This window comes from Copadichromis virginalis, linkage group LG13 (genome assembly GCF_057382275.1).
Source record: "Copadichromis virginalis isolate Kocher_CV1m ecotype Utaka linkage group LG13, C_Virginalis_male_GT1.1, whole genome shotgun sequence".
In the NCBI taxonomy this organism is placed as follows: domain Eukaryota; kingdom Metazoa; phylum Chordata; class Actinopteri; order Cichliformes; family Cichlidae; genus Copadichromis; species Copadichromis virginalis.
Window position 1 is genome coordinate 26,973,884 of NC_140630.1, and position 15,797 is coordinate 26,989,680.

The 15,797-nt window shown below is 40.0% G+C and overlaps 2 protein-coding genes across 5 annotated transcripts in view; one reads left to right on the top strand and one right to left on the bottom strand.

Moving 5' to 3' along the window:
• Window positions 1–995: 995 nt before the first annotated feature.
• cyp1b1 (cytochrome P450, family 1, subfamily B, polypeptide 1) lies at window positions 996–7,413 on the top strand. Of its 2 annotated transcripts, none has more exons than XM_085478312.1 (3): window positions 996–1,073; window positions 3,397–4,401; window positions 5,029–7,413. In XM_085478312.1, exons 2-3 carry the CDS (start codon window positions 3,398–3,400, stop codon window positions 5,618–5,620), a joined length of 1,596 nt encoding a protein of 531 aa, XP_085334438.1. In that variant the 5' UTR covers window positions 996–1,073; window position 3,397; the 3' UTR covers window positions 5,621–7,413. The 2 variants fall into 2 exon arrangements, with proteins under 2 accessions (XP_085334438.1, XP_085334437.1); XM_085478311.1 differs by lacking the exon at window positions 996–1,073 and adding an exon at window positions 2,869–3,288.
• Window positions 7,414–11,032: 3,619 nt separating this feature from the next.
• The window catches only part of rmdn2 (regulator of microtubule dynamics 2), a 39,349-nt gene continuing 34,584 nt past the window's right edge, over window positions 11,033–15,797 (bottom strand). For all 3 annotated transcript variants that reach the window (XM_085478314.1, XM_085478315.1, XM_085478316.1), the window contains exons 9-11: window positions 14,294–14,347; window positions 14,107–14,187; window positions 11,033–12,842 (exon numbers count right to left, since the gene is read on the bottom strand). In XM_085478314.1, the coding sequence (XP_085334440.1) occupies window positions 12,789–12,842; window positions 14,107–14,187; window positions 14,294–14,347 (189 nt within the window). In that variant the 3' untranslated portion in view covers window positions 11,033–12,788. The remainder of the gene's footprint in view (window positions 12,843–14,106; window positions 14,188–14,293; window positions 14,348–15,797) is intronic.

Consider the following 15,797-nt stretch of genomic DNA (forward strand, 5'->3'; position numbering starts at 1 on the left):
AATACTGGCAACATGATGTGTTAATGAGATAGATCATTGATGAATAACTTTTTTTTAGACAAATAAAGATTATAAAGGATGTTTCTTGATATATACTGTAATTGAAAGGCATGTTGAGTGACTGACTTGGACACTTAGGAATATTTGATTTCTTTTGCTTAAGAAGAACTTGGCTTGTTTTTCAATATGTTTGAACTCATTGTCATTGCATTGTGAAGCAGTCTCAAGAGTTTTTATTTTAGGATTTGACTAAAAATGTAGCGCTAAACACTACAGGATTATTCTGTACATTTTCACCTTGCTTTTTTTTTTTAAGATGTTTAGCCTGGCTTTTTAGTTTGGTTTGAATCTTAAAGTAAACAAATAAACTGTCTGTATTTAGATTCATGACGGCAACTTTACGCTTAAACTGTTGATTTGGCCTCCTAAAGTTCCTACTGTCTCTGTAATAGGTCCTTCTGTCTTTTTTAAAAAAAAAACTCCAATAGGCTTTGATTTAGTAATGTTGGTAAATTCCCTTCACTTGAAGCTGAAACCGTCACTCTTCAAAAAGGGATTCGACTCTAATATAGGCTTCAGAAGAAGGAAGTGGTAACTATGATACCCCATTTAATCCCATTTGCCTCAATCTTTCGTGGCAGAAAGAAGCGGTAACATTTTTTATCATTTTGTATACTAACAGCAACAGGAAATACCTACAAGAGCAGATAAATGAGTCCACATTTCCTCTCACCATTCAGTGGTACAGAGTTAAACCTATAACCTGCTGAGTAAAAGAAGTCAGCAGTTCCAGTTTTTTGTATTAACTGTGCGTTTTAAAGGGTATATTGTGTTTAGAATGATTATGATGAGGTCACGTTTGGGATTATTTACACTCTGGAATGAAAGGCGGATGGACGTGCTTGGTCTAACAGCCGGGTCCTGCCAGCCAAGGAGAGGGGCCAGGCACTTCACTGACTTGTCCCCACCCTCGTGTATCGGTTCCTTATTGGAATAAAAGAAGATCACACACTGTCACCTTATGAGAAGTTTTTCAAGCAGCAGCAACAGCAGCAGTGGAGGGTCTCGTCTCAGTAAGTCTCTACGCCCTTTACATTCATTTCATCTGAATACATTAACATTACATTAACAACCTGCTTTTACACACTTTATTTATAATGAGAAAATGTGTGTTTTAATTAAAACACACCATATGGACTAAAGTGATTGAAATACTTTTTTTAAAGGTCGTCAGACCCTTTTCTAGATATCATGTTAGGCCACAGACAAAGTATACGCTTAATTAACGCAGAATTTTCAAGGAAATTTGAAGTGTTATTGACCCGTAATTTTCTATCCTAATGAAATTTGTATAAATGTGGTTTTGCGTGTACTTCTATAACATAGTTTAGACATGTAAATATATACGAAAAGTATTGTAAAATCCTTTTTCTGGTCCTTAATAATTTGGATTACATTTCGTCAAAGGAAAAAAGGGGGAAAGAGATGGAGTTAAACTGGCCGTATTTGATGGAGTTGGATATTTCTGAATTTAATTTGAAGATACAACAAACAGTTCAAATTTGCGCCTGCAGCTTCTCTGTGAAAGTTTTGGGTCACGGGACACGAGCCATCGTCTGAGCCGCTGTCCGCGGTGCTGAAGCGGGTTTCCCGAATCACATCATTTCAAAACCAGACCAGATGTTAGCAGGAAGGCTCGAGCGGGGCTCTGACACTTGAACAATACTTGCAGATTCAAGAAAACTGAAACAGATTGAAACTAAATCTACACAGAATTTAATAGAAGAGCTATAAAATCAACCCGAACTCCGGATTCTATTTTTTAGATTAAATCATAGAGGGGAACAAATATTTCTGTCATTTAAGACTTGACCAGAATCAGCTAAATATCTGGACAGTAGATCTAAAGTTCCCGTTCGTCCACACGTGTTTGTCATTTGAAGATCTGAGAGAGAAACGAGGGTGTATAACCTGCCGCTAGAGCAGCTCCGATGCCCGGCATGGCTGTTAATTGGGGGGAATTAATGAGTCACAACACGGGGTTCGCCTCCTCCTGGTGGCTCGAACGAAAAGCGCACCCTCACACCGTCACCCTCGAGCATCAAGAGAAGTACTCCGCCAACACACCGAGCCCTGCGCCACGGACATGTGAGCCGGGAGTTTGTAGAAACAAGAATTTGTATTCTCAAAGCCGAAACACCAAAACGAGTAAAGGAGCAGCAAACATGGATTCTAGATCCCTTTAGCATTTTAAAGCGTCCCCATCACCCCGACTGCGTTTCTACATTTGCAACATACAGGCTGTTTGATCACACGCGACCAGTTTCCAAAACTAAATATATTATATCATTTGATTTGATCAATATATTTATATAATATATATTAATGTATATATATTTTAAATACAATATAAAATATTTTTTTAAAACTATGTTTTCATAAAAAAGTAAAGCAGTTAACAGTTAGCGGGTCCGGACTATATAAATTATTTGAAAAGATTGAGACTGTGTCGGGTGTTACATAATTCCCTCAGGCAGACTCGCACGTCGTTACAAGCACTTTGACTTGAAGCTATATTATTTAATACCGCATAGAAAGACTACTTATTCTACTTATTCCTTGTATTATTATTATTATTACTACTACTACTACTACTACTACTACTAATAATAATAATAATAATAATAAGATGGCAAACTATATTTAGGACTTGCAACTGGCAGTCCTGCTTTTATATTTTCTTAGAAGAATATCCAGTCATATAATTAACGTATTGTTTAGGTCCCGTTGCCTGGGCGTGAGCTATCATAAGAAAGAGAGTAAAAGAAAAAGAGTCAGTGAGAGAGAGAGATGTGTTGGTGGTGGGGGTGACACCCTTTTGCAACAAACCTGCCCACTGTAACAAAGCCGTGATGTTGCGCTGTGTGGGGATAAATTACTTCGCCTGGTGTTGTGGGGCTTCAAAGCATGAGCAGGCTGCGGACAGAGAGGACGGATCTCCCACACAAGCTGCTGCACTGCCTGTGGATGCACAGTAGGCTGCTCACAGTCTGTTACTTTAAATCAGGCTGTGTGTGAGAGATACGCGCTAACCGGACTCTCTTTTTTTTGGAATGATTATTTTATTTGTCGAGGTTCTAGTGCTGTCCTTCGGCTCACAGAGAAACGTGTTTGATTATTATTTTTTTTTATTTTAAAGAATATATTTTTTTATTTTTTGGATCAGGCGCATTCAATATTTTGGAAAAATTCTAAAATATAATATTTTGCCATGAGGGAAAATACTAGGTATTTAATTATGCATTTTTTTCTACCCCATTTAATTGGGGTATCATATTTCAAGCCTTTAATCTGCAAACATATGCATTTAACAATGATTTTATGTCTTGCCTGCAGCATGTCTATCATGGATGTGACAGTGGAGGGAGTGAGCCCAGCAACTCCGAGGGCTCTGTTAGTGACATGCATGACTCTGCTGGTGTCCCTGCACCTGTTTCGGTGGCTGTGTCGGCAGCGGTCCCATTCCTGGCCGCCCGGCCCCCTCGCCTGGCCGGTCATCGGGAACGCACCGCAGCTTGGTAACGCACCGCACTTGTATTTTACGCGCATGGTGAAAAAATACGGCGACGTCTTCCAGATCAAGCTCGGCAGTCGGACGGTGGTGGTGCTGAACGGGGGGTCAATCAAACAGGCGCTGGTCAAGCAGGGCTCCCACTTCTCCGGCAGACCGGACTTCACCTCCTTCCAGTACATCTCCAATGGGAACAGCATGGCGTTTGGCAACTCCACGGGCTGGTGGAAGATGCACCGCAAAGTGGCCCAGTCCACAGTCCGGATGTTTTCCACAGGAAACCCCCAAACTAAGAAGACATTTGAAAATCACGTGCTCAGCGAGGGCAAAGAGCTGCTGCGGCTGTTTCTGAGGAAAACGAAGGAGGACAAATACTTCCAGCCCCTGACCTACGTCGTGGTGTCCACTGCCAATATAATGAGCGCGGTTTGCTTTGGGAAGAGGTACTCCCATGAAGATGAGGAGTTTCAGCAGGTGGTGGGCAGGAACGACCAGTTCACCAAGACTGTAGGCGCAGGGAGCATAGTGGACGTTATGCCCTGGCTGCAGTACTTCCCCAACCCCATCAAAACCATCTTTGAAAATTTTAAGAAGCTCAACCTGGAGTTTAGTGAATTCATTCGAGATAAAGTTGTGGAGCACAGAAAAACAATCGATTCAAGCACCATCAGAGACATGACTGATGCCCTTATAGTGACGCTGGACCAAATACGAGATAAGATGGGACTTTCTGAGAAAGACTATGTGTCCTCCACAGTCGGGGATGTGTTTGGAGCAAGTCAAGACACACTGTCGACTGCCCTACAGTGGATCATCCTCATTCTCGTCAAGTAAGATTTTTTTTAATCATTTTAAAAAATGACTTTATAGAAGGAGTTATTTATATGGATAAATAACTGCATGATAAATGACAGTTTATCTTCAACTTGTTGCTAAGGCTCTGCAGAATTGATGAAGTTTAGCTGCATTTGAGTTATGTAACAGCCCACTGGAGGTGTGTGTGTGTATGTGTGTGTACGTGTACTGGCAGTAATAAGCTGAAACTTCACACCACAATGAAAGAGAACAAAATGCCCAGTCAGCGTTTTAAAATCTTTAGTGCCATTTAATCTGTCCTGTGCCTGATACCTTTATCAGTGGATGGATTACAGAGCCACTATTTTTTTTCTGCTTGAGTTGTGGCAAGGACTACTCGTGTCTATGGACTATCTAACATGATCCATTTAAGCTGTTAACATCCTACAGGTCACCAGTCATGCATCTAGGTGTAGGCAGTTAAATTAAACCTCATTTTATTTGGAGGTGGGGGCAGGTGGGGGGGGGGGGGGGGGGGTGTTAACGGCAGAAACCATTTTCTAACGAAAAAGATTCTTCATTCCACTTTGTTCACCAGCAAGAGTGTTTAACTTCTATCCTGGCAGTAGTCACCTTAAATGTGTGTTCACCTGTGATTGCAGGTATCCAGAGATACAGGTGCGTCTCCAGCAGGAGGTGGACAAAGTGGTGGACCGGAGCCGTGTCCCTGCTATCGAGGACCAGCAGCAGCTGCCTTATGTCATGTCCTTCATCTACGAGGTGATGCGCTTCACAAGTTTCGTCCCTCTCACCATCCCCCACTCCACCACCACAGACACATCCATCATGGGCTACACCATACCAAAGAACACAGTCATCTTCATCAACCAGTGGTCCGTCAACCATGACCCAAGCAATTGGTCCCAACCAGATATCTTTGACCCAGAGCGCTTCCTGGACCAGAGCGGAATGCTGAATAAAGACTTGACCAGCAACGTGCTCCTCTTCTCCCTGGGCAAGCGGCGGTGCATCGGCGAGGAGCTGTCCAAGATGGAGCTGTTCCTGCTCACAGCTCTCATAGCGCACCAGTGCAACATCACAGCCGACCCTGCAGTGCCGGTGAAACTGGGCTACAGCTATGGCCTGACTCTGAAGCCTCACCCTTTCTCTGTAGCCGTGTCTGTGCGCGATGATATGAAGTTGCTGGAAGCAGCTACCAGTCAGCCCTCATCAGACTCACAAACAAAAGAATAAATTAGATTCAAACTATAAGGTGCTAAAAGACATGAAGGCAGAGGAAAACGTAGAAACTTTTGTTTGAGGCTGAGCACCATATTTAATGTCTGGAAATCTCAGGCCACTGCTTTTGCTTTTTGATCTCATATACACTGTTTAAAATGTTTCATGTACCAGAGTCGAGACTGATTTAACAGCCTTTGATTACTGACTTATTCTAATCAGGGCCAGAAAGAAATAGCCTTGGTATCCAAATCAAAGAAGATGTACATCTTGTAGACGCCATCTCACCTGGATCAATCTCACATCTAACTTCAAAAACAGTCTCACATGCCAGCCAGCAATTAGGCACACTCCTTTGATTCATCAGATTAGAGGACTGCAGCACATCGCCAGCTGTGAACGGGACTTTCAAAGCAAGTCACACTGTGGTTACCTGAGTTCCAATTTACTGAAAAGCAGAAAGTTAAAGCTGTCAGTTAATTTGTTTTATTGTTGTTGTTTTTTTGCTGTTCTTTTGTGACGTCAGTTAAAAGAAAACAAAAAAAAAACAAAAAAACAAAAAAACAACAAAAAACAAAATATGATTTTCAGAAAGCTCTTAAATTCTCTTTCTCTCTGTATTCTTTGTCTTTGTGTTTATTTTCCTAATTAGGGCTCCAAACCCTTTGCAGTGCAATATCGAACTTGTAAAAGCAAAAATACGTGACATTTGAAGGTAAGCACTAAAGATTGGAGTTAATCCATTTTTGTGTGACGAAACAGAAAGTGCCAAGGTCAGACATCTTGCCAATAAATAAGCTAATAGCGGAGCCTAAAGCTTCATATCTGCTAACATTAAATACCTGACTAACACGCAGTTGTTGTTGTTTTAATATAAGGTATATATGTGTAGATACTCAGGAATAAGGCTGATAAAAGCCAAATAGTACCTTTTAAGTGCTAATGTGATACATCTATATTCTGAAACCTGTTGTAGATGCTGTTTTAAAGAACGAGGCAGAGGAAAACAAGGAGTACCCCGAGCAGACATGCTGAAGGGAACACTTGTCTCTTCTTGCTGCCCAGTTCATGTATGAGAAAGTTAATAAAGCTAATATTCGATCAGTGTTGAATTAGGGATTTGCTTCTCCTTTTGTTTAAATTTCAGTAATGAACCGAACCAGTTATGTCCTCTTTTGATTTCCACACTCATGTTGCCAGTAAAATTTCTTTTACCTTTTACTTTTTTTAAATCCTATTTTTCTGTTACAGAAATGCTGATGAAATTGGCTTTGAGACAATACAAGTACTTTGTTAATTTTGTTTATAGACTCATCTAATTGCTGTGTGAGCACTGGAGACTAATAGACTGACTGTAAAGTCTTGGATTTGAGCATTTGTTGGCTTGCTGCTGATGCATTTGAATGAAATTCTGGCTAAAAAACCAACCGATTTTAGGTGTTAATGCATTTACAGCAGGCGGAAAAGCCCGATGTCTGTGGACTTGTTCCACTGATGCTGTAATTCGCTTGATGAGATCAGAAAAAGTTGTATTGAAGATTAAAGCCGAAAGCATGACGAAAGTCAAGAAATACCTCAAATCCAACAATTTACATTACCTTTACCTCAAATGCGTTTTTTAATAGAAATATATACATTTGTGTAGATTTTTGGCACAAACAAGACATTTAACTCTGCTTAATGTAACAATACAGTGCTTTATGCTTCTGAGTACACAATGCTGCAGCTGTGATGTTATCTTGAGTGTTTCTTTAGTCTGTAATGAGATTGTACAGTTGTATAATAAAAAGATTTCTTTTTGTTTTTCACATTTGTAGTTGGCTCTGTTGTAATCAACTTAAAGGGAGAAATGATTACATTTAAAAATCTGTATTTAAAGCTCATAAATCCGACCTGATTAATAAATCACTCTGAAAGTGAAGGACCCTTCGCCGGGTATCATGTGGCGTGTTGGCGAGGTGCCTTTCCCTTCTCAGCATTTTATCTCACTCTGTCAGAACATCCTGTTCTTGATCAGCTGGATGATTATAGAAAGCTAGCCAGTGCACGGCCAGTTCAGACAGTAGTTGATTACTGATATGCCGTTCTCCACGCAACCCTTTGTCCATTTCTAATAATACAAAGTGAAATCTGAAGACTAAATAGTGCCAGTGAAGTCATGTGTGGCAATGCTCCAAGCATAATCTTTATGAATGGGAAGGAAAACCGTGGGCTTTCTTCAGCTGAAATGAGAAGACAGATGATAAATGAGTTAAAAAAGAGCAAAGAAGCGGACAATATTGTGGTTAATGCACCCAGTGCAGCTGCACAGCAACTTCAGGTATAACTGCAGGGACGGGACAAAAGCAGTAACCCACTGAAGGTTGATATCGTCTGTCGCCTTGCATTTCAGGAAGCTGCAGAAGGAAGCAAATATTCTTCTGTACAGTAACAGAGAGTGAAACATACAGACAAAGTGCATGGTGACTGAATGAAGGTGACGAGAAATATCATGCCTTGCACAGATGGGCGCGTGCTCTATACAAGCTTGGTGTGCATAAGAAGGGCTGTGGTGGTTTTATCCTGCTAAGAAATTCAAAATATTGCAAGAAGTGGCGCTAAGACGCATCCTATGTCATTACAGCTTAGACCTGTCAAGGCTGCATTAACAAGATTAGCATGAAAGCTTGTATCCTTCATTGGCTGAAGATAAAGCACGTACACATGCGGCCCATTCACACAAGATCCATCTGCTGTTGACTGCAAGTTGTGTAACTTAGACATAGCTGAGCTTAGATTGTGAATGGAGGGATATACGGAGATCTGAATGAATGTGAGTGAGATTAAAACAGATGTGGTATTCAGACAGAAGGCAGCCAAACTGTTGAAGCCCGCTGCTAGGAATGGTGTGATAGAACTGTAATGACACTGCACGGTTAAGTTAAAATGATCTTAACCGTTAAAAGTTAAAATGATCTTAACCGAGCAAGTTATCAGCAGGCTGTGAGCAGCAGGGGTCAAAACCTTCATAAAGGGGTTAAGTTGAGATCAAGACAAGATCAGATTGGTCAAGATATAAAGACACGAACAGAGATCAGTAGGAAGTATGAAAACAATTTTGAAAATTTTGAAGGTGATACCTGCAGTGTTATATAAATGCGGTCCTCTCTTGTGGAGGGACAGCTGATTTGAAGACTAATTTATGTAGGTCAAATATGGACCTATAGCTCTAAAGTACCTGGGCCTACAACAGGGTTAAAAGAACTTACTGTAAGTTTGTTTGACTCTCTAATCAACTTCAAAATGGCATAGGTACCATTTAATGAAGATAATGAAGAGCTGGGAATGTCATACAATCACTCTGTTACTGAATGATTAAACGGACTATGTAGCTCATAACCTACAGAGGAAACATAAATGTACCACATGAATTGGTACATTTCATGTAGCTAAAATCTTTTTAGCTCTATGAATACATCCAGGATTCAATAGCTTGCAGAACCACCTTTAGCAGCAATGACTTAAGCAATTGTTTTCAGTCTCTATCAGTTTCTCACATAGTTGTGGTGGAATTTTGGCCCACTCTTCTTCACAGTGTTGTTTCAGTTTATCGAGGCTCGCAGTCATATTCGTTTATACGCAGCTCTCGTAAACTCTTTTGTCCAAGCTTTAGTTGTCAAACAGATGGCCTCACATTTCATTCTAGCATACATTGGAATACACAGGAGTTCACGATTGACTCCTGTGGCGGCAAAACAAGCCCGAATCTCCACCCAACCACCACCGTGCTTGACAGTTGGTATGAGGTGTTTCTCTGAATGTGCTATGTTTAGTTTTTGCCAAATGTGGTGCTGTGCATTATGGCCAAATAGCTCTACTTTGTTTTCATCTGCCCAAAGGGCAATCCTCCAGAAATCTGGTAGTTTTTTAGGATACAATTTATAAACGTAAACCATGCTGCTGTTGGCAGGCTTCCTAAACAAGCCTGTAGACCACAGGTGTCAAACTCCAGGCCTTGAGGGATTTTAGATGTGTCCTTGATCCAACACAGCTGATTTCAATGGCTAAATGACTTCCTCAACATGTCTCAAAGTTCTCCAGAAGCCTGGTAATGAACTAATCATTTGACTCAGGTGTGTTGACCCTGGGTGAGATCTAAAACCTGCAGGACACCGGCCCTTGAGGCCTGGAGTTCGAGTTGTACATCTAAGGTTTGAACCTGCAGTGAGCTTGCTGAGATGTGCACTCACCAACACACACCAAATGTCCCAGATCAGCAAAAATATTAACACAACTGTTGCTTTTATAGAGGTGCTCACTCTTGCTGATGATCAGTTATTTAAGTGCAATTATTATTTAAGTATCAGCGACTGGCTGCCAATTACCCTTTTAATTCCCATGGAAGCAACAACAGCATGTACCTTGTTTTACCGTAGGACTGCAAACAGTTCTGTCAAGGTTTTATTTTTCATGACTGCACAAATAGATAGTAAATTATCCTTTGAACAACATGTAAATAAGTTGAGCACCAGATAAATAATTGCTGTCCATAAAAACTTGTTTGGACAAACTTGAATCTTGTGGGACGACAGGGGATCAGCAGAGAACAACTAGCCTAGCTAAGCTTGGTCACATTGCCCCCCAAAAATACCATGTACCCTGTAAAAGTCTAGAATTTGCTCTTGTTTGTGCCTCTTTCACACTTATTTACATTTTAGTCATAGAAAAAAAAAACATTAGTTTCTCTAAAAGAAAACAAACCAGCAATAAACTCTAAAGAAAAAATGTAACCCCGTTTGACTCTTTAACTCCTCCAACCTTCTAAATGCAACACCCTGTCTGCAAAACCATTAAACAAAAAGTTTGATAAACTGCACGTCTGTTTTATGATCAAAAACATAAATGACAGCCCGTCAGTTTCCTGGATAACAAACAGGTTATAAATCTGTTATGCAACAATGGACAGCTAGTGTGTGCACACACATCCAGACCAACGTGTAAGTGATTTCTGCAGCTGTCTCAACTCAGACTTTTGATTAAAGAGCACAGGAGGCTCATAAAATCAGCCAGGAAAGGTGAAGTTTTCATTCCTGTATAAACAAACACCTGTACTCACTTGGGAGGCACCCTTTTAACATGGCTCTACTGCGGGAAAAAAGAAAAGAAAAGTTGAAACATGACTAGGCGGGTGGGAAGTTAGCCTGAATGTGATCCAGTAACAAACTCCGAATTGCCCTGGCACAAAATGTACAGTCTCCGTAATCATGTAGGCTCCAGCAGGAGCTTGTTACACTCTGTTGATTCTGGATTAAGATCAATTTAGAGTATAAGAAAAAAAATAAAACAAATAAATCACTGTATAGCTTAATTATAAGTTACAGCTTACATAACTTTACTTCTCAGCAATAAAACCTCAAAAAACATAAACAAGACAGACAAGCTGGCAAATTTGATCAGGATTGCACAGATTTAATTGTAGATTCCAGTACCATCAATCATTAAACACACACTGTCTAAAATACAGCACAAGTATAATGCATAATCTCCATCCGATGCGATACAACCTTGAGGAACTCGTTATGGCATTAGAAAAAAAGAAAAACATTTGTAGTGTTGGTAGAAAAATACATAAAGCGACAAAGCAAAATAATTCATTTTGTAAGTAGACTTAAAAAATACAATGAAATAAAAAAATAAAAGCCCTAAACTAATTTCCAGTATCAACAGCACCGACGTTTTCAATCAATATGCACGTTTTTCTTCATTGAGTAGAGATAATAATAAAAAATAACAGCTGAGAATATGTAAAAGAGTAATAAAAGGAAACATTCAAACTTCATTTCAATCTGATTGGGTCACATTTTAGTGGCATTATGCAACCAGGAATTCAGTGCTGTGTCATGATAAGCAACGAGTCTGAACCTGGCATTATTGATCGGTTTTAATGGACAGCCATCAGCCCTGTGGTTTTTGTTGTTGTTGTTCTTGTGTTTTTGATGGCAAAAAAACAAAACACACCCTCAGATTTCCTGTCAGTGACTCTTTTTACATGAACACCAGATTCATTTGTTTTTCTTTAAGTTCCTTGAATCCCAAGTCAGATTTGGTTTTCCATATTAACTGAAACATATCCATTTCACAGTAACCAGTACAATAACGTGTACTATATATGCAGCATAATGACACCTCTCTATATACATCAAACACCTTTTCGGTTTCCTGATTCATGTGGTACATGTTACATAGCTCTCCAAAAAAAATGCTGACTCAGAAAAATTCCTAACATGTTTCAAACTAATCACATGTGAGTGTGTCAGAGCTCAATTTAAAAGGTTTAAAAAAATGAAAGCGTGGAAAATCAAATGTTCTTGGTGACCTATGAGAGGAGGAAACCTTCCAGGAATAGGAACTCTGGAGTAAAAGGCGCTTCTGTTCAAAAAAAACCTGTTGTGTTCCTGTACAGGTGCTCTTTGAATCTATTAAGAGGAAGTCACTGACATCATTTATGGTTTCATTTTTTCCATGATCTGGCAAACATGCAAAAGGGCACATTAAATACAGGACTTCAGGTGTGTGGTGTACACACAGAACTTGCTGCTGTCCAATACTACACTTCATTTGGTGGTACTGCTGTCACAGAAACTGAGGAGCAGGAGGTAAACGAGTTTGAGTCATGATCAGAGAATTTATCTGTGAGAAAATAATCTCATAAAGTCTGCACGTGAATGTTAAAAGAGACTATTATTGCTGGTTTGTATCGGGAGGGTGGTGGTGGCTGTTCAGTGGTCACAGCAATGCAAAATGTTTGGGTGCGTCATTGTCTGATGTGATAGGACGGAACAACAAACCCTGTTTGTCACTTTCCCAAAAGGCGACAGGTCTGTGTCATCAACCTGAGACACACTGGAATTAAGTTTCCTATCAGAGCAATCGGACCTCAGAGAATGTCTGCTACGCACTGCTATAAGCTGAAGAACACTGGTTTAGCTCACTCATTTAGCTGGAATCCTTTATGATGATTGGTTTCTACTTTTAAAAATTTCATAATACAAATATGACTGGAAAGGTACAACAGATGATCTGGATGCAGTAGCCTTTTACACCCACGGGCGCTATCTACACTCACAGAGTGAAATAACACGATGGTCTATCACATGCAGCTGCAGTACTCGCAAACTGATTCCCAAAAACCTTTCCTCTGCTGTCACACTCCAAGTGCTGGGCACAGTAAACTCAGCTCCTTTTGTGCCTCTTCATTCTGAAGGTAAAACACATGATAATGAATGAGTAACACCTTCAAACAGTTAAATATCTTGGTTTAATTTGCCTATTACAGCAGGCTATGATTAGGGATGGGTATCGAAAACCGGTTCTTGTTGAGAACCGGTTCCCACTGTTTCAATTCCTTGGAATTATTTGACATTTTCGCAAACGATTCTCTTATCGATTCCAGTCGACAACTTTTCTCCATGCCCCTGGTACACTGCTGAATGACGTCACCACGTTGCGGAGCGTCATTTACCTGGCAGGAAACACGGCGCCTAAGCGGCTCAAACGCTAAAAAGTTTGGTTATACTTTACGAGAACGGATGACAACAGGGCAACTTGCAATACTTGTAAGTAGATATTTCATTTAAGGGGGGAAATACTACGAATATGCAAAAGCATTTGCTCACAAAACACACGTGATAACCTTAAATGAATGTCATGTTTTTAATTCCACTCCGGACTCGTGAATCTCAACCCAGCAGCAGCGGTAACGTTTGCACGTCCTCTCCCGTTAATGCGGCAGGTAAATAATCAACTAACGGTGCATATTATGTTAGCGCGATCTGCCTTATTACAAAACTTGCCATTACTGTGCATTTAGGTGACCATGATGAGACAGACAGAGTCTGGTTGGCTCAGATGCTGGCAGTTGTCGCTGCAGTCTACCGGTAGCGTCTCCTTTCATGCCAGGATAGACGAATGTCACCGAGCAGTGACTAAGTTTGTGGTAAAAGGCTCGCACCCATTTGCCACAGCAGATGCCCCCGATTTTTGGTAAGTGAATGTGTTTAATTGTAGGCAGGGACATTACTGGATATTCTTGTGTAATTGCTACAGAATAATTTATGTTATACTTTGTTATTGCTACAGAAGAATATTTATTTTACAATTACAATTTTTTCCCCGGGGACCCTGTGACACCCCACTGAAGAGCCATAGGCTGGATCTCTTAAGGATCTCTTAAGATCTCACTGTTGGGTTTGTAAAGCCGTGCTAATCCTAAATTTCTACCTTGTTCAAAGAGAAGATATAAAACAAAGTTCTAAGCAAATCGACCTTAGTGTTCTCCTTTGTTTTAAAAAAGAATCGATAAGAGAATCGATAAAGAATCGAATCGTTAAACAGAATCGAAAATGGAATCGGAATCATGAAAATCTTATCAATACCCATCCCTAGCTATGATGCGTTTTTGCTAGCTGGATTAGATGAGGCAAAAACAAACAGATCTGAATACAGACGGTCCTGAAGTGTACCTCTTTGGATTCAGCACTCATTGAACAAGCAGCTTGACACATCTTCTTAGCCTTTTCGCACTGACCCAAGTCTTTGTAGCACTACCAAAGAAAAGACCCAGAACTGTCAAACGACTGTTTTGTCCTATTAGCATCTGTAAAACGGTTTATATTTCACAATCCAAGTACTGATATGTTTAGTACTAACCTTAGCCAGAAACACATAGTTGAGTTTAGAATAAGCTGGATGGAGCTCCTCGACCTGGTTAAAAACACAGACAAGAAAAGTTTCATAAGACTTAGTTAGACATAGTTTTCCAACGACCGCAAAAGACGCTAACATTTGTAGCATAGAAATAAAAAGCTAAGGTGCAAGTGCAAAAAAACAAAACAAAAGCGGTTAGAAGCAGCACCAAAAGGAATCCAATCCCCAAAGACACCACATGAGCCCATGTCCAATTTCAGAGAAGAAATAAAATACTTTTAAAACCGGTTACAACAGTTTTGACCTCTTAAGTCTTTTCCCCATTAGCTAACCAGAGCTAGTAATCAATGAGAAGTCCCAAGAACAAACGTTGACTTCGAATACCAACATGTCTACTGTGAAAGAAACAAACAACTAAACACATGCTGGAGTCATAAATAAGGCACCACAATAAAAGTCCACAAAATAAACGTCCATCTTTTATATACAGTTTATAGATTAGGTCAAAAACATTCACATCACAGTCTGGACCTACACCAGAACTATTACTAGATTTTGACAGACCAGACTTTATCTTTCTATTTTAATCTGTGCCGCTTTTTCTTTGTTTTTTTTTCTCTTATGGTAGGTAACGTATGTACACGTGTGATATTCAGCCAATCAAATCCTTTATTCAGCTGTTGACTACATACAGACACTGACACAGATATAGTGATATACTGTTGAGCTACTTCAAAATATGTTGCATTGCATTAAAATGTATGCAATGCAACACAATGCAAGTTTGTTCAGTTGAGTTGAGGCGCTCCAACTCAGTACTTAGACAAAAGCAGACATATCAGCAAATTCCTCTGAACTGAGTGTCAAGCTAATCACACAGACAGAATCACTGTCTAAAAACGATAAAAGCCATGCTGTCACGACTTTCATTCACGTCTGTAATAACAGCTTCTGTTACTAACTGAAGCGTGTGCTTTTGGACTACACATGAATATTTTGGTTTCACAGAGCTTGCTTTCATTCTGAGAATTTGATCTTCACACAGAAGGAGTAACAAGTTTAGTCTGCAGCATTAAATATGTCAAGAACGGAGCCGCATCTCTACACTAAGCTCTAGCAAGGCTGGGGAGGTGTATAATGTTTTAGTTAAAGCTTCTCCAGGTCACTGGTGACATGTTGTAACTGTGACCACCTGAATCAAGCTTATGGTCTAGAAGACATGAAGATGAGGCATGCATAGGAATATTGGCCAAAAGCAAAAGTAATTTCCCCCACTACATAAACATTTCCAATGTAGGAACAGAGATTAAGCCTTTCTAAATACAGAGGGTTTGGGCTTTAAAAACAGGGAACAGATGCAACCTGCAGGCAAATTGCAACGTAGCACAAGATAAACAGGGGTGTGATTTAAGTGTTTCATAACTGAGGTCAGAACAAGTATTCAGTTAAAAAGTACAAAAACATAAACCACTGAATAAGAAATAAGTCTCACTTCTTGGTTTGAGGA